Source organism: Canis lupus, chromosome 1 (genome assembly GCF_011100685.1).
Source record: "Canis lupus familiaris isolate Mischka breed German Shepherd chromosome 1, alternate assembly UU_Cfam_GSD_1.0, whole genome shotgun sequence".
Taxonomy (NCBI): Eukaryota; Metazoa; Chordata; class Mammalia; order Carnivora; family Canidae; genus Canis; species Canis lupus.
The window spans coordinates 57,208,089-57,233,546 of NC_049222.1; the positions used below are offsets into that span (position 1 = coordinate 57,208,089).

General features: G+C 43.3%; 1 protein-coding gene and 1 pseudogene across 28 annotated transcripts in view; one reads left to right on the top strand and one right to left on the bottom strand.

Annotated features, from left to right (window-relative positions):
• Positions 1-25,458, bottom strand: part of WDR27 (WD repeat domain 27) — a 216,172-nt gene that overhangs the window by 83,051 nt on the left and 107,663 nt on the right. For 24 of the 28 annotated variants that reach the window (XR_005353813.1, XR_005353812.1, XR_005353811.1 and 21 more), the window contains 4 exons: positions 22,360-22,457; positions 20,389-20,510; positions 11,944-12,041; positions 11,372-11,474 (listed from right to left, as the gene is read on the bottom strand). Coding sequence is in view for 23 of the 28 variants with exons in the window: in XM_038526606.1 (XP_038382534.1) it covers positions 11,372-11,474; positions 11,944-12,041; positions 20,389-20,510; positions 22,360-22,457 (421 nt within the window). In the remaining 5 variants the exon portion in view is untranslated. Of the gene's footprint in view, positions 1-9,328; positions 10,906-11,366; positions 11,475-11,943; positions 12,042-20,388; positions 20,511-22,359; positions 22,458-25,458 lie in introns of those variants that run through there. The other 4 variants (XM_038526595.1, XM_038526608.1, XR_005353816.1 and 1 more) reach the window with 4 other exon arrangements.
• On the top strand, positions 24-506 carry LOC119870773 (annotated as a pseudogene).

Genomic DNA, 25,458 nt, shown 5'->3' on the forward strand with positions numbered 1-25,458 from the left:
CCATCTTTCAGTAATTCACCAAAATGACCAACACAAAGGGAAAGAGGAGAGGTACCCACTATATGTTCTCTAGGCCTCTTAGAAAACATGGAGTTGTTCCTTTGGCCACATACATGTGAATCCATAAGAAAGGTGATATTGGGGACATCAAGGGAATGGGCACTGTTCAAAAAGGAATGCCCCACAAACGTTACCATGGCAAAACCGGAAGAGTCTACAATGTTACTCAGCATGCTGTTGGCATTGTTGTAAACAAACAAGTCAAGGGCAAGATTCTTGCCAAGAGAATTAATGTCTGCATTGAGCATATTAAACACTAAAAGAGCCGAGATAGCTTCCTGAGGCGTGTGAAGGAAAATGATCAGAAATAGAAGGAAGCCAAAGAGAAAGGTACTTGGGTCCAACTGAAGCACCAACCTGCCCCACCCAGAGAAGCACACTTTGTGAGAACCACTGGAAAGGAGCCTGAACTGCTGGAACCCATTCCTTATGAATTCATGGCATGATAAATGTAAAGAAAATAAAAGACCTCAGGATTGTATAAAAAAGAAAAAAAGAAAAAAAAACCTATTTTAATGCACAAATGAGCCCTTCAAATTTAGAACTTCCAGATGATCCTGTCATTGGCTATACAGGGGTTTCTGAAACAAAGTCTATTTGTTTCAGAAAGACACACAGAGATATTCTATGTGTCTTGGAGTGGAAAAATCCAAAGTGTGGATGTTTTCCTGCTGGCCCAGGAGCAGCTCCTGGCCTGTGCACTCCTAGCAGCTCCGAAGCGGCCACTATGCTCGCCCAGGGACGGTCGCGCTGTGTGGTTCACAGGCCCCAAAGGGACATTTCACAGCTGCCACATACATCAGGTGGTCCCCTCGTATTCGCTGGGGAAAGCAGGTCATGCAGGGACTAGGTGACCGGTACTGACGCGGAGTGTCAACACTCATGTTCTAACTGAGTTTTTCGGACTCTGAACTCGTGGGTTGTCCATGAGGCCGCCTCTGAGCTTGCCTGTCCACAATGGACTCAGGGCCTCTTCACACTCACTCCCGGCCTGCAGGTGCCTCAACGCTAGCCTCGCCACCCCACGGTCTCCCTGCAGACACACTCAGGTGGAGAACCCTCCTGAACAGCACTGGAGGGCTCCTGGGGACGCAGGCCTCTCCTCACGTCTGCCGCTGAGGTTAGTGGCTGAGGGGACCCACCTGGGCCACAGCTCATCTGCGCCTGTCATGTCTCATCATCAAACAGGAAGGTCAATAACAGCACACACTCACCGCACACTGACACGTGCAGCAACCCCCTCCTGTCATCCTGTCCACCTCCCCAGAACTGCCACCGTCCCCATTCCACGGATGAGGACTCCGGGGGCCACACAGCTGCTCATGTCACAGTATGAGCTCCGCGCCAGTGCCTCCTGGCTGCCTCCCTGGAGCTTTGCCCACTCGGCACGTTTCCATCACTGATCAGCTTTGCACAACCATCTGTGCATACATGTGGGTGCAGAAGAGTTGATGCCACACTGGTCAATGGTCCAGCCGCACAGAAGCCTGCTTGGCAGTTTCCAGGGGGGTTAAACCTCCACCAGCCCTCAGGCTCCATGGCCTCACTCCTCCACGTTAGCCCAAGAGAAATGCAAGTTCTACGCAAAGACCTGCACAAAACTTTTCACAGCCAGCTATTCAAAAAAGTTAAGCTGACAGCTACTTTATGCCCAAATATAAACTGTGTGCCAATAAAAGATGTAATTCTCAGAGGCGTACATTGATCTCACACACCCTGAATCTCTCTAGATCCCAAACCACAGAGAGAAACAAGGAGCAAACATCTCACCACTGGGGCATCTCCCCAGGGAAGCCACCAGAACCCCCTGAGAATGGCTGCATGGAGAAATGACACACAGGTCTGCACACTCCCGGTGAAGTGACCACCAGTGCATGACGAGAGCCAGCAGCTGCGCCGTACTGGGGATGCAGGAAACGGGCCAGCATTCACGGTGACAGGTGACAAGGGCCGTGAGCTACCACAGAAGATGAGGGACGAGTGGGAAGCGTGAGGGAAGAAGCAAACGTGGAGAGAAGCACGAGAGCAAAGGATTTCAAGAAATAAGAAATAGCACGAAAGAGGCCGGGAGGTGAGGAAATCAGGCCAACAGTGCTAATGTTTCAGGAACCAGCTTCAGTACAATGTGGGACATAAACCCAATTACTGAAGAGTCAAGTACAAGCTGATGGCTCTGGTCAACGTGGTGAGACTCCAGGGAATGTGCCCACAGAGCTGGAGGGACGGCCACCGGGCTCGGCAGAGACGGAGCGCCCCCCCACCCCGTCCTCCCCAGGGAGGCCAGAGGAGCACCAAGCTGACAAGTACAGGCTCTGAAATTAGAGCACAGGGAAGGTCAACGTGCCTTTCTTTTCAGACCAGTATCTGGAAAAGTCCTTCCTGAGACTCGTGTTTTTGCTGGATTTCGAGTGGGAATCAACAGCTGCCTTGCATCTGCACAGATCTCACAACCCACACAAAATGATGCCATGATTTTGCGAAGGAAGTCTAGACAAGGGTCATTGAAGAAATAGCCTTTCATGTTCTCTAATGAAAGTGCTTTTAAATGACACATCTCTTTTCTCCAGGGAGGTTCCTGAATTCCAGTGAATCTTTCTGGTCACGGCAAAGATTAAACGTGAAAACAGCAGTCTTGCAGGTGCAAATAACAGAAGTCTCTTATTAGATACGCACTTGCCACAAGCTGCACTTGCAAACAGCGGCAACAATTCCACCACAACGGACAAGACGCACCTTGTTTGATGCTGAAAACTCAGGAATCAACCTGCAAACGATTCGATCTGTTACCATCTGTGTGCAGAACACTGTGTTTACTAGCAGAGCCAATAGTAGTAATTTGAAGCCGCTCCTCCCCATCAAAGGGAAATAAACCGGAGCTAAAATGTGCTAAGAAACAAATGACACTTGAAATAAATCCTAAGGAAGTAAGGCTCACCCGGAAGCTAAGGTAATAAGCACAAAGGGGCCGTGCTGTGCAGGCCCAAGATGAGGATGCGGCAAACCAGGAGGGCACTGGGAAAGCGCTTCACCATTGAAAACGTTTCTGACGCCGTCAGGGACCAAAGGTACTGCTGCCAACAGGACTAGACAGCTTCATTCTGAGTATTTTGTGATTCTGTTGAATCGTATCCTCGAAGATGAAGCTCCTTCCATTTTTCCATCTTACATTACTCTTGAAACATGTCCTTCATTTCCCTCTGCCTGGATTTTCTCCACAGAAGAAATGGGAAAAGGAATTGCAAACAGAAGTTCACACCGTAGTCCTGAAGCTTCCTAACAGCGGTGATACTGTCCACGGGGTGGTCAACGGTCACACTATGGTCACTCACTTACTTTTTAAAATGTTTCCAGAAAAGATGTTTCCCAGAACTGTGCATGTTGCTGCAGACCACTGCATTTTTAGCTCGCATGCATTAAAAAAAGTAAAGTTTTCTCAGGAGACCCAAATGTTCAATATTTAACACAGGCATTATTAAGAAGTCACATTAGGGCAGAAACGTTGCCTACTTTCAGCAGAAGCCAGGATTCAGTCAGGAAGCTGCTGGTTTTGGCCCAGAAGCTACTTGACCTCCACCAAGTGAACAAGGGATGTTCATGACGGGGCTCTGGGTTCTCACTCACACACGACCGCCTTCTCTCGGCGACCTCCACCCTGGTCTGGCAGACACAGGGATGCCCTCTGCCCTGCTCCCTGCCACTTCCTCTTGCAGGGCCGTGCGAGGGGTCACTGGCACGGCACGGGCCGCTGGTCACCCACTGGGCAGTCACACGCCTGGGCTGGCAGCAGCTCTAACAGTCCTGCATGGACCTTCATCAGCTCCATTTCTAATAACAGCCTGGTCTCCTTCAGCAACCCTGGACCTATGACCAGTTACATAACCAGTCATCTCTAAGGATCCATTACTTCATTCTTTGAAAATGTGATCACGTAGTGAAACGTCGGGGCAGAGGGATCTGGCAAAAATGCTGCTTCTATCAACCTGTATGTTGGAGATACCCCGATGGAGTACCCCAGTCCCACTAAAGGTCTCTATACCGTGAGATTCTAGCAAGCATCACTGAATGCAGCTACAGAGTCCACTTTATCCACAGGGCAGACATCAGGGCGCACTGCTGAGGAGTCTGAGGCTGGGACACAGAGCCAGCCTCTCCTGAACCTGAGGGCCCTCCTTCCTGCACAGGGGTCTCACACGATGGAAAAACCTAGGTCCTCTATGTCTGCTTCTATTCCCAAAGTCAGTGCTTGGCTTTATTATGAAGACTTTCAAATATACACAAAATACGGAGAATTGTATAACCAGCCCATGTGTGCATAACCCAAACACAACACTGTTGAGATTTTGTTATACTTGCTTCAACTATCATATCTTTGTTCTTTACCTTTTTCTTCTCAGTTTTTGTGATTAAAGAAATGTGAAGTATTTTTAGTAAATTGCTTTAAGATGATGTCCTGCGTACTTTGCAAGAATCTCTAAAAATGCAGACATTGAACACATTTTACAGCTAGCTAGAATAAAATAAGCCCTGGAGAGGTCCCACCATGCACAACACACTCCCAGTGTCCTCAAGTGTCCTTGCACAAGGAACCAAACAAGATCTGTGCGCTGCTGGTACGTCTCTCCAGCACTGCTGCTTGGAGAAATCCCTTCTTCCACTTAGGACTTGTCTGTTCATCTCTGTGTGACATCTTGCATCTGGCTCCGTCATCCTGTGTAGGTGCCATAAGCCAGAAATGATCTATAAAGACTCGATTCAGTTCAGACTCTAGTGGTTTTTAGCAAGAATACTTTATGGTGAATACTAACGTGGTGTGCTTCTCAAAATGGCGTTAGTAATGTCCATAATGTTTAAACTGTTGTGCGCTCAATGACACTATGTTGGTCAGGAGGTTTGGGTTGTGACAGCATGACATCCCTTGGAGAGCTCCATCAATATTTTCTCTAACTCTAGTGAGAACATTTAACATGATGTCTATCTGTTAACAAATGTGTAAGTGCACAATATGGTACTGTTGGCTATGGGCACAGTGTTCTACAGCAGAGCTCTAGACCAATTTGTCCTGCACAACTGAAATTCTGTGCCTTTGACCAACGTCTCTCTCCCCACTGCCCATCCCCACTGGCAGCTTCCATTCCACTTCTCTGCATCTATGAGTGCAACTGTTTCGGAATCTTCACGTAAGTGGAATTACGCAGTATTTGACCTTCTGTGATTGGCTTATTTCACTCAGTATATCCTCCGGGTTCATCTAGGTCATTGCAAAGGCAGGATTTCCTTCTTTTTTAAGGCTGAATAACACTCCATTGTATGCATACACCACATTTTTTCTTTATTCATCCATCAATAAACATTTGGATTGTTTACACATCTTAGCTATTATGAATAATGTTATAGCAACATAGGAGGCTCGCAAATCTCTCTTCAAAATATTGATTTCAACTCTTTTGAATAAATGCCCAGGAGTGGAATTACTGGATGCTATGGTAGTTCTACTTTTAATTTTGTAAGGAACCTCCACATGATTTTCCATGGTGGCTGCACCAATTTGCATTCTCACCAACAGTGCAAAAGTGTTCCAATTTTTCCACATGCTCACTGCTGACATTTATCTCCTGGTTTTTGGATTATGGCCATCCTAGCAGGTGTGAGGTGATATCTCACTGGTTTTGCACTTCCCTGATGATGAGTGATGTACCTGTTGGCCACTACTATGTCTTCTTTGGAGAAACATCTATTCAAGCTGCCTTGGGGCCATCAATCTTTATCTGATAGTTTCATCTACTGATGACATTTGCCAAAGTCAATTACTTTTAAGATTGCAAGAGGGTAATTTTCTAATTCTGCCATTCATCTCACTTGTCTAGAATTATTTCCTAAAAAATAACTTTTCTTCTTCAAAGAGGGTATCAGGCTAACTTGAAGCACAGTCCAAACAGGAAAAGCAAGACAAATGCTGGGTTATTTTCCTTAGAGAGACATGGTTCTGAGTAAGAACCATCAAATGGGGATGAATAAGGCTTCGTTTAGGTTTGGTCTCTTTATTGGAGTGTTATTTTAAAACTGTGAGATTTTAGATACATAATGTTTTAAAACTAATTGCAGTCATTAATCTCTCAAAGCTCAACTACACCTTCTCTGGCCAATAGCCTTTAATGTTGCTTCCTGCAGCCGTATTATATGACTGATCACTCCTCAATTTCTTCATCTTTCGCATGAGATGCCCCTGGCTCATCCTTAAACTTTTGCTACAGACCTGAAAGCAGCTATTCATCCAGAGAACTCTGGTTTTCCATCAGTGGGCTAGGTAGAGGCTCCCACAAGGTCATGAAGGGCAATGGCTGGAATGTCGATGCTTCTGAACATTTTCACTGGCTGATGCTAGGAAATACCTGTTTTCATAAGTGTACATCAATTCTACACTGTTTTTTTTTTAAGATTTATTTTTAGAGAGAGAGAGAAAGCACAAGCAGGAGGAGGGGCAAAGGGAGAGGGAGAAGCGGACTCCCCGCTGAGCACAGATCCTGGCACCTGCACGGGGCTGGATCCCAGGATCCGGAGACCGTGACCTGAGCCAAAAACCAAGAGTCAGCCACTTAATGGACCGAGTCACCCAGGTGCACCCCACACTTTTTTAAATAGATGCTTTCTAAGAGTGTTTCAATAACTGGTAAAGCAAGATCTCCCCAACATAATTGTTTTTTCTAGGGTGTCTTAACAATTATTATTTGTTTTTTCTTGAAATAATTTTATAATATGATTGTCTACGTACAGGAAAACCTTTGAAGTTTTAGTTGCAGAAGCGTTAAGGTTTCAAATTACCTATAGAGAATGGAAGTATTTAATTATTTTTCTCCTTTGTATCTTCTTTTACCCTTATTGTGCTCTCTGGAGTATCTACTTTCTACTCTATTCATTCAAGTGTGGTCTTTATCTCTGAAATTTTTTTTTCTAATGCTTTCCTAATGTTTATCAGTTTTCATTTCACATAGTCCTGTGTCTAGTAGTATTATTTCTGAACTTTTCTGTTTCTGCTGTTCTGTTAAAGATTATGTGTTTTCTTAATTTCCTTCCCTTATTTTCAAATACATGGTCAGTTTCATCTGCATAGTATACATATTTTTCTGTGTGGTCTCTTGTCTCTGAGAATTTTTTTTTGCTTCACTCTCATTTTGTTGTATTATAAAAGAACTGTCATATCCGGACTTTATATGACACCACGGAATAGAAAATAGGACATATAGGAGAAACCCGTGTGCCCTACCGCCGCTTCCAAAATGCCCCTCGGGAGACACTGGCACAGACTGTGCTTGCAGAAGTACCCACACAGCTGGTCTCCTACTTCAAGGCCCAAGGTTGGGCCCCATTCAAACCACTTCCACCCCCAGCAAAGAGCCCTGCACAGGCCCCTCAGGTCTAGGTTCCGTTAGAGGATAGGCTATGGCTAGTCCTCAGCCTTGTGTCCCCAAGGTTCCCGTAAGCATGAGCCCCATAAGCACACATTCCTCAGTGCTGCACTTTACGTTTTATACTTTTATATTTGCTCCTGCTGCTGTTGCTCTTGATTCCCTCCTGCTTGCCCTGGAGTCCTTCATTTAATAAAGATCAATGAAGACAAAAAAAAAAAAAAAAAAAAAAAAAAAACAGACAAAGCTCAATAGGCAAGCTGGAGCACATCATGGAGATTCTTGTTTACCACATACAGATAACTGATCAGTATCCTACATAATATTGGAGAACCAGCAGAATATTTTAAGCAGAAAAGCATTATAATCAGCAATAATTTGTTTTCTAACCATTACAATAAGCTTGTTGAAGTTTTACATTATAATTGAGGATGTTTCTTTTTCTTCTTAGGGTTATATCACTTTTGCTTTTTATATTTTGAGACTACGTTACCAGGTAAATATAGATTTAGAATTATGATATTTTCTATATAGATTGGCATTGTTATCATTATTAAATGCCCCTTATTACCTCTAGTAATGGTTTAAGCCTTAATGTCTACCTTAGACTTAAGTGTTCTCACATCAGCTTGCTTTCTCATCTTTCTACTTCCAATGTCTCTGTGACTTTATACTCTTAATTTCAAATTTCATATTTTCAGCTGAATTCACAAATACAATGAATAAAAGAAGAAGGGATCAAAAATTTCAAGAAAATTCAATCTACACAGTTGACTTGCATTTGGCTCCTTAAAAATAGGTCCATACTTAAGTTATCTCATGGATTTCTTAGGTAACATCCAAGTAATGCTCAAGCCTTTGAAGCAAATATGAATTTGATATCCTACCTGAAAGCCACTAAGCCATGATACATAATGAGATGTTTCAAAAGAGAATTTAACTTAATGGGTGGATCTGAATTAGTAAGACATTTTAGGGTGCATGACAGGATAGAGAAACTATCCATTCATTCATTTAGAGAGCGCACACATGATGGGGGAAAGGGCAGTGGGACGGGGAGAAAGAATCTTAAGTAGGCTCCATGCTGGGCCTATCTAAATGGGGTATTTGGATTATGTGAAAATGGGTAGAAATAGATAGTTTAGGTTTTTTTCAAAAAATACAATGTATTCTGAAATATACTATGCAGCTAAGTGCTCATAAGCAACTTAAATAATTAAAATAAGTAAAATTTATTTGACCATATGACATATTTGCCACCATTTTAGATTTTTTTTTCTGCAATATTGAACAAAAACCTTGCTGGCACTACCACCAACAAGAAAATAATGTGATTTTTGGTTTTCCCTCTAAATTGTTTTTCTGTATGGGGTACCTGGTTGGTTCAGTCAGTTAAGCATCTGACTCTTGATTTTGTTTTTGTTTTTTTTAGATTTTATTTATTTATTCATGAGAGACACAGAGAGAGTCAGAGACAGAGGCAGAGGGAGAAGCAGGCTCCATGCAGGGAGCCCAATGCAGGACTCAATCCTGGGACTCTGGGATCATGCCCTGGGCTGAAGGCAGACGCTCAACCGCTGAACCACCCAGGCATCCTGACTCTTGATTTTGGTTCAGGTCGTGATCTCAGGGTCGTGGGATGGAGCTCCAAGTCAGGCTGCACCACTAGGTGTGGGATCTGCTTGGGAGTCTCTCTCTGCCTCTCTCCCTGCTCTTCCCCCAGTGCTCACACACACTCTCTCTCTCTATATATATATATATTTAAAAAGAAAAGAAAGAAAGAAAGAAAGAAAAATTAAAATTAAAAAAATCAATTTTTTAATTTAAATTCAATTTATGCAACTGATGGATTATTGAACTCTACATCTGAAATTGATGATGTCCTATATGTTGGCTAATTAAATTTAAGACAATCAATTTAAAAAATTAAAATAAAATAAGTACATTGGCAAGACCCATGGGACTGGAGGCCAGCTGGGGCGCAGCCCACAGCCACCATGCTCTGCACTCCTCTGTACTGTGCCTGCCCACAGGAGGAAGTGACAGGAAAACAGTATGACATCAGGTAAGGATGTGATGCAGGATTCACTGAAGCTGAAGAGAAAGTGGTCATTCCTGTTGGCACCATAAATACCTATGAATTGTGGCAGGAAAAGTGAAATGGGTCACTGACATTGAGAATTCAGTGCTCATAAATAACTTTGAAAAAAAGTGGATGGATGCAAGTGACAGAAAATTAGTGTTGGAATTTTTACCAGATGAGTGTGCAAACCAACGAAAAATGTTTTTAGCATTGAAACTGGCTGTTGGCTCTCAGATAATCACATAACATTTTCTGAACCACTAGGATCTGACCCAGAAGGTTCTGATGGTGAAGAATATTAAAAGCTATAGGAAGGAGCTGGAGAAAGAAGGGGGTCCTCTAGCAGAAAAAGATGAAAATGGAAAATACCTCCATTTGGACTTTGTTCTGGTCACCTTCATGCTGCCTGCTGACCACAGCCGGCTTGTGGAGTTATGGAAAAGTCCCTCTAGAATCATGAAACCTTGCAGCAAAGCCCAGGGGACAGACATCTTCTGATGGACAAGTTCTCACAGATCAAAAAGTGATCTCAGGACAGCAAAACAGCCCCGTTTGTGACACAGTCCACTAAAAAAGCCCATGTGATCTCTCTGTACATTAACAACCCATTACCAACTGGCAGGAGGAAGTTCCATCTGCGCTTGTATGTTCTGGTGTCTCCACACCACCACATGTGAACTTGGATTTCGACATTTTTGCTCTGTGAAACACACTTCCTGTGAGTTGGACACCATATCTGTCCATTCCTCTCACCAAGGTTGCCCTTCAGAAGCACAGGAAGGACCACCCAACCACATCCACGGGGCCAGGGGACTCCACCTGGAGAGCACTGGCGGCCAGCTGCTGGAAGGCCCACTGGGCCATGGTGTGGTCGCTGAAGGCCATGGTGTGATGATGAGCAATGACCAACAGTGCTTCCAGGGTTATGGCTCCGACTGTCTCCGATGACAAGCGGAAGCCCTGGCCCACTGAGGCGAGTTTCCATCTCTCACCTCCAGCACCGCCAACGACCAGAACCTCAAGTATAACCTGATCAGTGACACCCTCAATACTGTGGTTCCCAATGAGAGACTCTAGGCCACAAAAGGCACCAGTTGCCCCCAGAGCAAGTCCTTGGCCATTACAAAATCCTGTAAGATGAAGAGCTGATGGGGCTGACTGGGGGCTGAGAGGTCGCCAGGGTCAGGTGCTGTGGCCCAAAGGGAGCCAACCAAGTCGTGGGACGTCATCACTACCTGGCAGTGACCACCAGGAAGCATGGAGGATTGCAGCCTGGACCTGCCAAGTACTCCTTGCACCAGGGCTGACTCTGAAATTCCCTTTTTCTAGAGTTTTGTTTTTCTTTTCCATTCCTAAGTCCTGTGAATAAAGGCATTTCTTTGGAAGGTTAGAAAAAATAATAATCAAATAAGTACATTGTTCCCTAAGACATCAGAAAGGAATACTCCCAGTTAAATACTTTGATCTGGTATTTTATTTATTAGTGTTTTATCTGGTGATTCACAGAACATGCAGCATGTAGCAATGCCTTTCACATGAAGGCAATTTGTGCAATGATTGATAAATGAATAAATAAATAAATTAATGTGTGAATGGGGTTTAAAATAATCATGATTCATCAAAATTAATGCATGAGGGCCTTTCATAGCTCACACATTATTCTTATCAAAATACTATTACTTGCAGGTTTTAAACCCTGGCCAGTAGCCAAGGTTTTTTAAAATAGATTTGTATCCTCATGTGCGATAATACTAAGCAGTTTCCACAAGAACAAGTCTAGGGTCTCATGACTGAAGACCAACAAACACACCACGGCAGCACTTACATGTCTGTCCTCAGCACCAGAAGCCACGTAGCGTCCACAAGGGCTAAAAGCAATTCCACATGGGTACCCGTGGTTTGGATGCCCTTCAAAACGGCGCTCACATCTATAAGGAGAAAAAGAGACACCAGGAGAAAAAGATGATTTTTTTAATTTTCATGCAAATTAGGGAAAAGGTCACTGACTGGTAGCCTGTCTTTACAACAATGACCAAATCAGCAGTGGGAGAGAGCACTCACATGAGTTATTAAAGGCAAGAAGGTTATTCTGGAGATCTTTAAAAATATAAAACAAACATTTTTAAATCATAAATCATTTGGATCAGTGATTCAAAGACTTTTGGGAGGAGCAACACTCTATAAGGCTGGTCAAGTGCCACAACCAAGTACTTATAAAGTATTATATACAACCTGTCATTGTAACATATGTCAGGGAACTGAAAACAGTCGTGCAGAGAAAATCTCCACCACCTTTTGGGACAGCCAGAGCCACCCCAAGAAAGCCTTCACAAGCATTTTCCAGCATGAAGCTGGGCTCCGGGGAGCTCTACGATATCAGGTAGAGGCGGACCTTACCTTAGGGTCCTCAAGTCCCACAGCTTTATGCCATCCCCACTGGCGGTGGTGGCGAAAAGGTTATAAGCCTCGTGCTGCTGGGTCGTAAATGATGATCCCTGTGATCATAAGGGGAGGAAACAAGATGTGTTCTTTAAAGGCTGAATTAATAAACATTATACCATGGCATGTAAGGACAGTGAATCTAAAGTAAGAAACTGACACAAGGTTTTTTTCTTTTCCTATTTATAACAATTTCAGAATTGGATTCCAAAAACTGTCTTATGAATAATTACTAATGGTACATTTGACCTTACAAATTGTTGGTGTATGTTTCCTAGATATGAAATGCCACCAAAAGTTATAAACATAAAATAAAAGACCAAAAGACTACCATATTAACACACCAGATTTTTTAAGTATAGATCATAATCCATCTTCAATAAATTATCTGAAAGATGCCCATAATGAGGCATTTGAAACCAGAGGTTAGTTATTGATCCCATCCTAAGGCCCTGTACAGAAGTCTGAGCACTGGCTTATTTGAGGCCATGCATGTGTCACGGCCTGGGGTCCGTTTGAGGACCTGCCTCTGATCTGATCATCACCTCCCCTCAAGCTGCTGTCAGAAGAAGTCGCAGTGACTTAAAATATCTCTGGCCCCAAACATTAAACAATTATGGTTAATAACAAAGTCCATCTTCCTTTCAAGCCAAGAATATCCAAATTATTAAGAAATATTTAGTAAAATATATCTGAGAGCGTTTATCCTTACAGTGTACACATACCTTGAGGTTCCTTTTAAGTTACAAATAGGAAATGAAGGTTTACGTAAATTCAGTAACAAGCTACCAGAATATTAACTCTGAGCCAACAGCATTCTAAACACTGAATATTTCATCCTCTTAACAAACTTAGGAGATGTGAACTATTTTATATCCATTTCAGGTGAGGAATCCACTGGAGGCCACCCAGCCAGTACTCCCAAAATAGCTTATCAGTCTACAAACCAGCACAAGGCCAGGACAGCTTGGTCACTCTCAACATCCAAACAATCCAACAGGTACCCAGCAAACATAAGAGATCACCTACAACATTGGGCACTTTGCAAGGCATGGAGCATAAGGACACAGACCTAGTTTAATAGGAAGGCAGATACAGATGCAATAAAACGCCGGGACACCTGCACCCCAATGTTTATAGCAGCAATGTCCACAATAGCCAAACTGTAGAAGGAGCCTCGGTGTCCATCGAAAGATGAATGGATACAGAAGATGTGGTTTATGTATACAATGGAATATTACTCAGCCATTAGAAATGACAAATACCCACCATTTGCTTCAACGTGGATGGAACTGGAGGGTATTATGCTGAGTGAAGTAAGTCAATCGGAGAAGGACAAACATTATATGGTCTCATTCATTTGGGGAATAGAAATAATAGTGAAAGGGAATATAAGGGAAGGAGAGAAGAAATGTGTGGGAAATATCAGAAAGGGATACAGAACATAAAGACTCCTAACTCTGGGAAACGAACTAGGGGTGGTGGAAGGGGAGGAGGGCAGGGGGTGGGGGTGACTGGGTGACGGGCACTGAGGGGGGCACTTGACGGGATGAGCACTGGGTGTTATTCTGTATGTTGGCAAATTGAACACCAATAAAAAATAAATTTATTATTAAAAAAATAATAAATAAAAAATTTTAAAAAGGAAGGCAGACACATGATGCATGGTTACAACACTTCACAGCAGTGCTTGTTTCTTAAAGCTAACCAGTAAAAACCAAAAGCTTTTACAGAGATAACAGGAGAATTAAATTTATTTTCAATCAATCCAATTGAGGCTAAGGAAGAAGGAATGAAGAAGCAAAGAAAATTCATGATAAATAGAAAGTACAGAAGTTTTTTTTCTTTAATGTTGAAGAGAAAGCACAAAATAAGATCAAATGTATGAGTAATCATACTGATTGCAAACAGACTAAACTCAAGTAAAGAAAAAGAAGAGATTCTTAGTTGAATTTCAAGAAAAACACTTAGAGCATTATTTTTAAAGGCTGAATGTGAAAGGTGGAGAAAAATAGCATATACTAAATAAAAGAAGGCAAGACTATATAAGTACTAGAAAAATATAGAACACCTCATTAAAGAGTTTGTAACTATTATAAAAGGAATGCTACATATAAAAATATAAGAAGTGTAACTTAAACACACACAAAAAACAGCCTGTAAATATATAGAGCAAAAATCAAAAGAATTATAAGAAGTTGACAAGATTATAATCATAGAAATGTTAATACAGTTCTCTAATTAAAAAAAAAAAAACAGGGATGCAGATGCAATAAAACGCCAGGACACCTGCACCCCAATGTTTATAGCAGCAATGTCCACAATAGCCAAACTGTGGACGGAGCCTCGGTGTCCATTGAAAGATGAATGGATAAAGAAGATGTGGTTTATGTATACAATGGAATATTCCTCAGCCATTAGAAATGACAAATACCCACCATTTGCTTCAACGTGGATGGAACTGGAGGATATTATGCTGAGTGAAGTAAGTCAATCGGAGAAGGACAAACATTATATGGTCTCATTCATTTGGGGAATATAAATAATAGTGAAAGGGAATATAAGGGAAGGGAGAAGAAATGTGTGGGAAATATCAGAAAGGCATACAGAACATAAAGACTCCTAACTCTGGGAAACGAACTAGGGGTGGTGGAAGGGGAGGAGGGCAGGGGGTGGGGGTGACTTCGGCTCGGGTTGTGATCCCAGAGTCCTAGGAATGAGTCCCGCATCGGGGTCCCCGCTGAATGGGTAGCCTGCTTCTCCCTCTGCCTATGTCTCTGCCTCTCTCTCTCTGTGTCTCTAATGAATAAATAAATAAAATCTTAAAAAAAAAACAATTAGGAATGCAAAAATTTGGAAACTTGAATAATTTAAATACAGTTAATAAGGTTGGGCCAATGGACATCTATGCAAACATGTACCCAACGGTTAGCAAGAACATATTCTTTTCAGGCACACATATATGATATCCATAAAAATCAACCAGAAAGCCAAGTTTCTCAAGAAATACAAAAATCTCAACAGATAAAAAAAAAAAAAACTCAACAGATAGAAGAGAATCAGTGTCACATAGATGATGCACTCTGAACGCAATGCCATAAAAGTAGGAATCGGTAACAAAAAGTTTACTAAAAACAAGCTCATACATATAGAAATTTAAAAGCACACATCTAAATAAACCCTAGGGTAAAAAAAATCATAATGGGAATTAGAGAACATCCACTGCTAAATAATAATAATACACAAGCTAAAGCTGGTAAAGTGCAGCTAAAGCAGAATTCAAGGGGAAATTTATAGGTTTAAATGCATACATCATAAATGTATAAAAAATGGAATGGATTAAATTCATACCTGTAATGTGGAATAAAAATCAGGTAGACAGAGATAGGTATAGTTTGCTGCTATTATGTAAAAGGACAACACACCACACAATACAGAATGTACTTTGAACGCATACTTGGGAAAGAGTCACATCAAATTCAGTTGTAGTAATCAAAGAAGGAGACAAAGAAACAGAGCAGAACTGTGTCTGTATCCACAAGCATTTCAGTTCTTAAAAAAAAATACAAGATCTAAAAATAATGAAGTAATATATTTTAAGGCAATCACATGGATATTAATGACTTATTTCTGAAAATCTAAAGTTTTCTTTGTGATAAAATGTTTTCATTAGAAAACTATTTAAACCTTCACATATTTAACTTTTCAGTTCAAATTAGCTGTATAACATTATATACTTACATCACAAAAATGCACATATCTTACTCAGGCATAGAAAAAAGTAATAGTCAAAGTTTTATTATATATAAAGAAAAAGGAGTAACTATGATTTTTTAAAGAGATCAATAAATCATAAAAGATGTATGCCTTTTCATTATAAAAATAAGCCACCTCATGACATAACACAATTTAAAAACAGAAAAACACAGCTCTGACTATTTCATGTGATATTCTCGTTAATGTGATCAAATTAAACAGTCTGCTTATCTGACCACAACATGAGGCAGTTGTCAGGAGAGGTGACTTTCAGGACCGTGCGTTGGGATGAGTGCAAAGGAGCATTACTGGTGTGTGACAGATACAGTTCTCTTGTCCTAACCTTAAGGGAAATTCAAAATGACCTATTTTATATTTTACTGGAAATATGACATTTGGGCCAGGAAGGATTTGTGTTTCTCGTAAATTTGGACTTGTTACAGGACAGTTCCTGGGTAGCAGCTCCCATGTGGCTGTGGGTAGTCAGAACACTTTGATGTATCTTGTGTAACTGAACAAGAATTTAAGAGAAGTTTAGAAAAACAAGCTATTAAGATACAGTGTGAGCCTCTAAAACCTTACACTCCTTCCCTTCCCTTCACCATATACCACTCAGAAATGTATTCCTAGGAGGTCAAACTAGTCATTTTCCCATAAAAACCTCAGGACTACTTTTCCTAATATGACACCTCTCATCCAAGAGCACACCACAATGATCCCCAAAATATCACAATCATTGCCGGAAGACCACATCAATTTGAGGTAGATCAGGCTGTTGTTTGGTCATTACATATGCTGCTACTTAATGGAGAAGACATGTTAAGCAGTTTCCTAAAGCAAATGCACTAAAAGGTGTAACAAGGAAAGGTTTTATGAGAGGGACATACGGAATGGTCCTGGTGTCACCCAAGGAGAGGGACAGCCCTGTCTTCACAACAATGGCTTGTACTGGCTGCTGGTAGCATCTGAAGGGAAGTTTCCTAGGAATCTGTTAGGGGGCTCCCCAAACACAGAGACACAGGCCTGGAGACCCAAGTCCACTAGGAAGAGGACCCTTCCTGCAGCCAACACCATGCCCTAAAAACAGGCTAAGTCAGAAACCCCTGTCCCCAAGGCTACCGTTGGCACATCAGCCACAAAGCCAGGGCCCCAGCTGGTATCTGAGCAGAGTTCAGTGTAAGGCCCTATGACATGAAGCTGTCTGCTGCTGAAGGAGCCAGGTGTGCACTAGGACAGCCGCTATGGACACTCCCTGGCTGGTCTACTGCCCAGGAGCACGTCCCCTCTTTCCTCTCCAGCTTGTCTATTCACTGGTGGGAGCTCCTAAAGCAGCACATGTTTGCAGAGCACCAGCGCACTCCCCACAGGGGACAGAGCACAAGCACAAGCCCTTCCAGCTGGAACCTCGTGGCACAACTTCATTATTTCCAACATCGGTATTACACATAGGTGTACATCACTCATGCACATCCAGGCAGGTCACTCACCTTCCTGCTCAACCTTCACGATGACTGCCCTGTACCTGGAATTGAACCCAGACTGTGACCAGGGCCTGCAAGCCCAGAGGACCATCCCCTGCCCCCAGTCACGGATTCTGCATCTGCAGTCCAGCTCCCACCCTTGGCTTCATCACATGGGCCTGCATATGAATGGTGCCCATTCCCTAGATGCTGCTCCCCTGGTGCACACTTGGCTCCCTCCCCTGCCCCACGGACCTGCTGCCCACATCACCTCCTCAGAGAGGAGTACCTGACCTGTGTGAAAGTGAACCCACTTCTTTCTTTAGAAGGAAACAAATTCATCAAGTGTGAGGGCTCTACTCTCTCCCACACACCTATATCCCAGTGCTCAGAGCAGCACCAGGTGCAGACTTGCTGAGAGATACGTTTAAATGAATTTGTTATTAGGTTAATACATATGCATTCACACACACATTGACACACATGTGCATACACCTATACATGAGTCCATGCACATATACACACATATACATGTATGTGCCCTTGCAAGTCCTGGTACAGTCCAGACCACAAGCTTGGTGAGGACCAAGGGGCAGGTGCCGGCCATCCCCCAAGACATCACCGTGGTGAAGGGTTGTAGATGTGGACTGATAGGGTCACAATCCTGCTCATAAAGCTCATTATCTCGGTGGGGGGAAGCCCGAGCCTGGTACAGAGAAGCCAGACAAGGTTCCCAGACAACAGCAGCCCAGGGGACTTGAGACCGTTAGCTCTGCGGCCAGACGCCGCCGATGCACCTCAGGGAACCGGCACTTCAGGTCTCAGCTTCCACGTCTATGAATGAGGGCTGAGTTCATGCATGCTAAGACGCAACATCTGCCACGTGGGAGCACATGTGGCATGTGCATGTGTAAGAGCATGACAGGGAAAAGTGCAGGGTGTGCCTCCCCCTGTCCTGGAGGGTCACCTGGGCTTGCCACATCCCACAGGAGCCACCTATGGCACAAGGAAAGGGCCTGGCCCAGCAACTCAGGTTCCATCACATGCCCAGCCTGAGACAGGAGGAGGACAGCACCTGCATGCCAAGTCTGATTCTACATCGACGTGCTGGGAACCTTGTGGAATTTAAGCAGTATTTATATTTTAGCAGTAGGAGTGTGGCTGGGTTGAGGAGACAGCAGACGGCAGTAGGTGGCAGCTGGGGCAGAAGGATGGACGACAGACTGCACATGGGGCCGGGCACGTGGCAGCGCGGGGCGTGCTCAGGGCGTTCATGCACGCCAGCCTGCTCTGTGGGCTTACGCAGGGGAGTCAGGCTGGAGGGCCTAAGGGAGCAGAGGCAACCACCCAGCTTTTAGCCCAGACTCACCACCTGCAGGGGCTAAGGCAACCTGTCTATTTTATGTGCCTTCACCATCTTCCTAAATTAAGTTCTACCTGACCATAAGTGACAAGGTGGAGTCCCAGGCAAATGTAACCTTCTCCAGTCTTCCCGGGACACAATCAACGTCCTCATTACTGTGGCCACAGTCTGCCGTCTCACATGATGGCACTCGCCACAGGCAGCTTTGTGTCACTATGACCCACGTCCACAACTACCACCTTCTGTGTTACAATTTCTTGGAAAGCAACTTCTTAATTCAGCTTCTGAAGTAGCAAATTCTTGGGCACTTGCCTTAACACTCACAGGAACAAAGGGATTGTGCAAAATTAGGTGCATTTGACAAGTCAGAGTTTTCTAAGGTAATGCCCACCAACCTTCATAAATTCACATTTCAAAAAAATAGGAAGAATAACTATCATTTAATGAACTGAGACCTATGTTAAGAGATTTGCCTGCATTATCTTATTTAATTCCTCAACCAAGAAAAGTAATGAGTGCAAAAGGTTTAAAAGTCTTCTATGAAATGGAAACAGAAAGGCATGAAAATAAGAAAATCCCAAGATGGCAGACAAAATAGCATCATGTCATTTTTCAAAATGAAATAACTTCTTTTGAAAATATGAGAAAATTGGTTAACTTTAAAAGGATTATCTTTACCATTATATTAAAACCAGGGTTTTATTTTTTATAAGTAAAATGCATTTAAAACTCCAAAACTATATTTTTTATTTCCAACTTAATCAGCTGAAACAATTTAAAACAAATTTGTAATCAAGTGAAAAAAACAAATCTCAGACAGAGATTTTTCAGATTTTCATACCAAGTTTCATCTAGATCAAGTTTTCATGGCTCTGTGATAAATCCCAGAAAGAAAGAACAGAGCAAGTAAAAGAAAAAGGAAATAGGGATTTATAATGGAAATGTTAACAAACCACTTTCCATACACAAAAAAATGATGATAGTGATGGTAGTGGGTGATAATAGTGGTGATGGTGATGATGATGGTAGTGGTAGTGGTGATGTGAGGACGGTAGTGATGGTGGTGATGGTGATGGTAATGGTGGTAATGGTAATGATGGTGGTGATGGTGGAGGTAGAGCCTGCTTAGCATTCTCTCTCCCTCTGCCCCTCCCTCCCTATAAGAAAAACAATGATACCCTTGAAATCATAATACAGGTTCCAGAAGGTATTATAAATTAAACTCTCAATTGGCAAAGTTATTGCAAATATATCAAAAATCAAAATGGTAGTTGCAGTCCTAAAAACAAAAGTTTTGTTCATAAATCTCTTAGATACCCTTTGAGACAGCAAAGTGCCTTTCAAGCTAAACTATGAAACAATGGATTCATCAAAACACCAACCCGTCTAATCTCAAGTCTGTAGCCCTCAGCTATGAGTAGTTTTAAACCACTTCTCTGTCAAAAGAGAATAGGTACATCTTAACAAGATAAACTATTGATTCCTGAAGGCTTCGTATTCCTGCAGGATCTACATGACTCACTCAATCCAGTTAGTCCCTGATACACCCAAACCCTCCATTAAGGTTTAAATGTGAATGCATTACTAGTAAAGTTGAAAAATAGGCCCATAAAATAATCAAAGACAAAAGTTAACATTCCATATGACATTAAACTATCTTCTAAGGTCAAACATTAAGGCTTAGAAAATTTAACAATGACTAAAAATTAGCATTGAGTTTGGTGGCAAACTGTTATCAAAATTGCATCACACATTTTGTAGTTGTCAAACACCTTAAACATAAAATTTTACAAATGATATGTACTGTATCAAAAGCTCACTCACTTTATTCTGACAGATTTGGTGGACAGGCCGTGAATGCACTTCCACTGTCATGGCTGCACTGCGACCTGCATTGAGGTCGAAAACCTCCAGAGTCCTGTTCCGGCCGGCTGTGAGCACAAGATCTTCAGGACTCAGTTAGGGAATCCTCTCAACAATCCACCATAAGGAGTGAGCAATCCTGCTTATTCTGCTAATACTATTGGAACCCCAGAAGACACCCAAAGGATGACCAGCTATGACTGGAGTTCCCCAGAAGCTGTGGTCACAGCCCCACTCCCCCCATCTGGTTTGCAGACAAGGGCGGACCCAGGTGGTACACATCTCTAGGTGGGAGGCCCAGAGGTCTAACTTCAGTGAAATGAGGTTCAAGATGTCCAAGAAATACACACATCAAGAGATGGAACAGCAGCTGAATATATGGGTGCTGAGCTCAGAAGACAAGTCTGAGGGTAAAATTAGGCCGTGCAAACTTGACGTGGATAGTGGCACCCAGGGCCGGCCCTCAGAGAGCATGCACCTCACAGCATGGTCTGCTGTCAGCAGAGCATCACTAACTCCATACATTCAGTACAAGAGCAGCAGTGTATGAGCTTAGGGCTCGTGTGACCACCAAAATTACCCGACCTCCAGTGTTCAGCCCAGAACACTGTCATAAATAGTAACCATGGTAGAAAGATTACCTGATCCACTAATAAACCCAATGCTAACCCTGAAATATGCAGAAATAGCCATTCAAGGCTAGAATACTCAGAATGACACATTTCTGTTAGGTGTTTTGCTGCGTAGCATAAAAAAATACCACATTTCTAATTAAAACACACTAGAAACCCTAACACCTTATATCTGTCCTTCTGAAATTTCAACTATAAAACTCATCAAAAGAACAGCACTCGGGCAGCCCGGGTGGCTCAGCTTTTTAGTGCTGCCTTTAGCCTGGGGCACCATCCTGGAGACCTGGGATCGAGTCCCGCGTCGGGCTCCCTGCATGGGGCCTGCTTCTCCCTCTGCCTGTGTCTCTGCCTCTGTGTCTCTCATGAATAAATAAATAAATAAATAATTTTTTAAAAAGTTAAAAAAAAAAGAACAGCACTTAGACCTCTGAATCAATTAAAATTTTATAATATGAATTCCTAAAGATTGGAGCTTTTTTCTAAATAAATAAAAATCGGGATCCCTGGGTGGCGCAGCGGTTTAGCGCCTGCCTTTGGACCAGGGCGCGATCCTGGAGACCCGGGATCGAATCCCACGTCAGGCTCCCGGCATGGAGCCTGCTTCTCCCTCTGCCTATGTCTCTGCCTCTCTCTCTCTCTCTCTCTGTGTGACTATCATAAATAAATTTTTTAAAAAATTTTAAAAATAAATGAATAAATAAATAAAAATCAATGCTTTTTAATTAAAAAGAATGATGCTAACCAAAGAAAGTAAATAAAAATAAATAAACTTTTGGGCTCAATTTTATATTCAAGAGTTACTTCTCTTTTTAAATTTTTTTTAATTTAAGTTTAATTAATTAACACATAGTGTATTAATTCGTTTCAGAGGTAGGGGTCAGGGATTCATCATATTTATATAACGCCCAGTGCTGATTCCACACGTGCCCTCCCCAGGGCCCATCCCCCAGGTACTTCTCAGCCTCCACAGACATGAGGCAAACTCCAGTTAATGGAAGGAGGCCCATAGCAGGTATAGCAGTTGATCTCTAAAAAGTACTAAATTTCTAAAAAGTACTATGCATAAACTACAGACCAGAGATACCAAGTTAAATCACCCTGCTATATATCATATGCTCTGCGGCATCAATGTCTATTTTCCTTTGAGATGAAATTGCTGCACCTACAATTACTGCAGCAGACGTGAGCTCCCCAAGTCCCAGTGCTCAGCATGTCGCCTGAGGCTGGGGCCTTCAGCAGATGCTCATGTGGGAGGAGGGTGCCCAGGATGTGAAAACACCAATGGCAGGGGCAAGGATACAGGAATAGAAGTCGTTGACGGCTGATAAACTGGTAATCTCTGTCCTACCAGTCGTAGGAAGCCTGAAGACACGTTTGCACCTGCTCTTCTGCTTATATCTGAAAGAAAAATAAAGATAACCCGTCTTTTTGTTTCCCTCCCATGACAAAGCATTCTGTCTTGAAAAAGTTGAATATGAAAAAAGTTTTCATATCACTTAATAATTATACTTTATAACATCAAAGGAACCAGTCTGCTACCTTAATTTTCCTGTAGGAAACTCAACTTTTCCTTTAGGAAAACTTCATGAAGATATATCATATAAAGCCCAAAATAATTCATTCCTGTCTATGAGAAAGCAAATTTTTCTCCTAATTCTAAAATAATTACGTATACTTAAATGATATCTAACTGGATAAAAATTATCTGTATTTCCATTTACACATATGTTCTTAATATTTTATCTTCTTTTTTAAAGGTTTTATTTATCTATTCATGAGAGATAGAGAGAGAGAGAGGCAGAGAATCAGGCAGAGGAAGAAGCAGGCTCCATTCAGGGAGCCCAATGTGGGACTCAATCCCGGGTCTCTAGGATCACGCCCTGGGCCGAAGGCAGATGCTCAACCACTGAGCCATCCAGGTGTCCCCTTAATATTTTCTAAAGGATAACATAAGCAGTTACTATTGGTTTAATAAACACATGTCCTCAAAGATCCCTAACAATACTTTAGTAAAGGAAAGAACCTTCTAGCCATCTTACGAGTGATCCTGGCCCAAGCAGGGCCAGGGGAGACCTCGGGGTGGCTGAGCAGAGCAGGCACAGGCCGGTGATGGACAAAGCTGTGGGGAGGGCTCCGAGTCTGAGCCTGTGGGGCGGCTGAGGCTGAGGCTGAGGATGAGCAGGCCATCAGCCTGGACCTTCCAAGGTAGGTGAACGCTGCACGTTCACCTGGGGCCTAGGGCATGATATGCAGGCACAGAGATGGGCATCCAGAGGGATGACTCAGAGAGCAGGTCCTGGGGGGAATGGGAAGACTCAAGGAACAAAATGAGCTGAGTCACAGGAGAGGTCTGAAGTGAAGCTCAGTGATGACACAAAGATGCCACAAATTGCCGCACATTCCTGCTGATAAACTGCGTGAGATCATCCAGCAGGGTGGTTAATGGGGCAGAAAGCCATTGCTTCACAGGGGCAGCCGTGTGAAAGCTCTATGAACAGCACAGACCAGGAGGGGTGTGTCAGAGACAGCAGATCATGTAAGCAAAGGGACCACACACAGCTGAAATCACAGGGAGTGGGGGTGAGGTGGACCAGGGAAGGCACAGGTATTCACATGGCAAACGGGCCACGGGCCAGTTTTGGCTCAGAAGGAGAATAAGGGCAGGGGAGGCTGCATGGTATGCTGCTGAGTGCATACCCTCTCTGGCTCTGCTCCACACGAAGGGCCAAGAGCCCTGCCAGAGAGACAGACAGCTTTGCTGAGGGGCGTGCGTGCCTGTGGCCCATGTGACGTTCGGTGTCCCATCATTTGAAGCCTTGCCAGTTTCCGAGAGTCACCACCCCCAGCTGACACTGGTACCAATGGGAGAAGCAGCTGCAGCCCAAGCAAGCAGCAGGCCTGGGGAAGGGCCTTTCTCAAGCAGCTTCCATGGGGCATCCCCCAAACGGAGGAAGTGTGGCTGCCCAGGTCGCACACCCCCAGAGGGCCGGACAGTTTGCAAAGGGCCACATAAGCCAGCACGAAAGGAATGAGGCATGAAGGCCGCTCCACACCCCAGCTTTGGCTGCTACACCAGAAGCAAATAGTCGGCAGGCACAGTATTTCTTTCCAGGGAAAGTACTTGCCACAATCAGGTACTGAGTTACAGGAAGGAAGGACAGCATCCCCTGCAGGAAGAGGCAGGACAGACAGCCTCAGAGAAAGTCAAGACTCTGCCCTCGCTGTGTGTACCGCACACAGCTCGCTGCAGGCACAGAGAAGGTGGGTGTGCAATCACCCCCAAACACCCACTTCCAGATGCACACAAGGAAATCCAGCATGCCACTGGTTAGGGAACAGGATGAGTCAGGAAAACCCAGAGCTCCGGCAACAAGAGGATGGGTGAAGCAGCCATGGCACGTTCCTCCTGTAAAACCATGTAACAGCCACCGGGAACAGACTGAAGTCACATTTGCAAGCATGGCTCAGTCTCAGAAACATATTTGGATGATTATGGAAGGTGTGTGTAGCATTAACAGATGTAAAGCCACGGACAGGAAGCAAACACTCCAATTTCAAACTGAGGAAGGTTACAACAGCCACGACTGGAAGCAGCCCATGTGTCGGTGGACAGAAGGACAAAGAGGTGGTGCGTGCGCAATGGAACCATCAAAAAGGATGAGGCCTGCCGTGTACAACAAGGACGGACCTAGAGGGCATTCTGCTGAGCGACGTGTGTCAGAGAAAGACAAATAGCCTCTGACCTTATTCACATGTGGAACCTAAACAACAGAAGAACAACAACAGAACAGAAAGTGAATTGTTCATATAGAAAGTGAACTCAGGATGAGCACTGGGTGTTATGCTATATGTTGACAAATTGAACTCCAATAAAAAAAATACAAAAAAATAAAAATTAAAAATTAAAAAAAAATCTACTCTGAAAAAAAAATAAAATGAACTTGAGGCTGGCAGGTGGAGGGTGCAATAGGGGACAGGGATGTGGAATAAATGGAACTGCAGCACAAGGAAGATGGTGCAGGGGACTGGCTGCCCAGCGTGCTCACGGATGGTGGTGAGAGAAATGCTCACCCGGTACGGAGAAAGAGCAGGCAGGGAAAAGAGAGGATGGGAACAGGACAGCAGGACACTAACTACCCCATAATCTTTCATTTCTTTAAAAAATTGAGTGGGAAAAATTAGAGAAGGAGACAAACTATAAGAGTCCCCTAACTCTGGGAAACGAACAAGGATAGTGGAAGGGGAGGTAGGCAGGGGGATGGGGTGACTGGGTGACGGGCACTGAGGAGGGCATTTGATGGGATGAGCACTGGATATTATTCTATATGTTGGCAAATTGAATTTAAATTTAAAAAGATGCAAGTCAAAAAAAATTGGGAACAAAACCAGCATTAATACT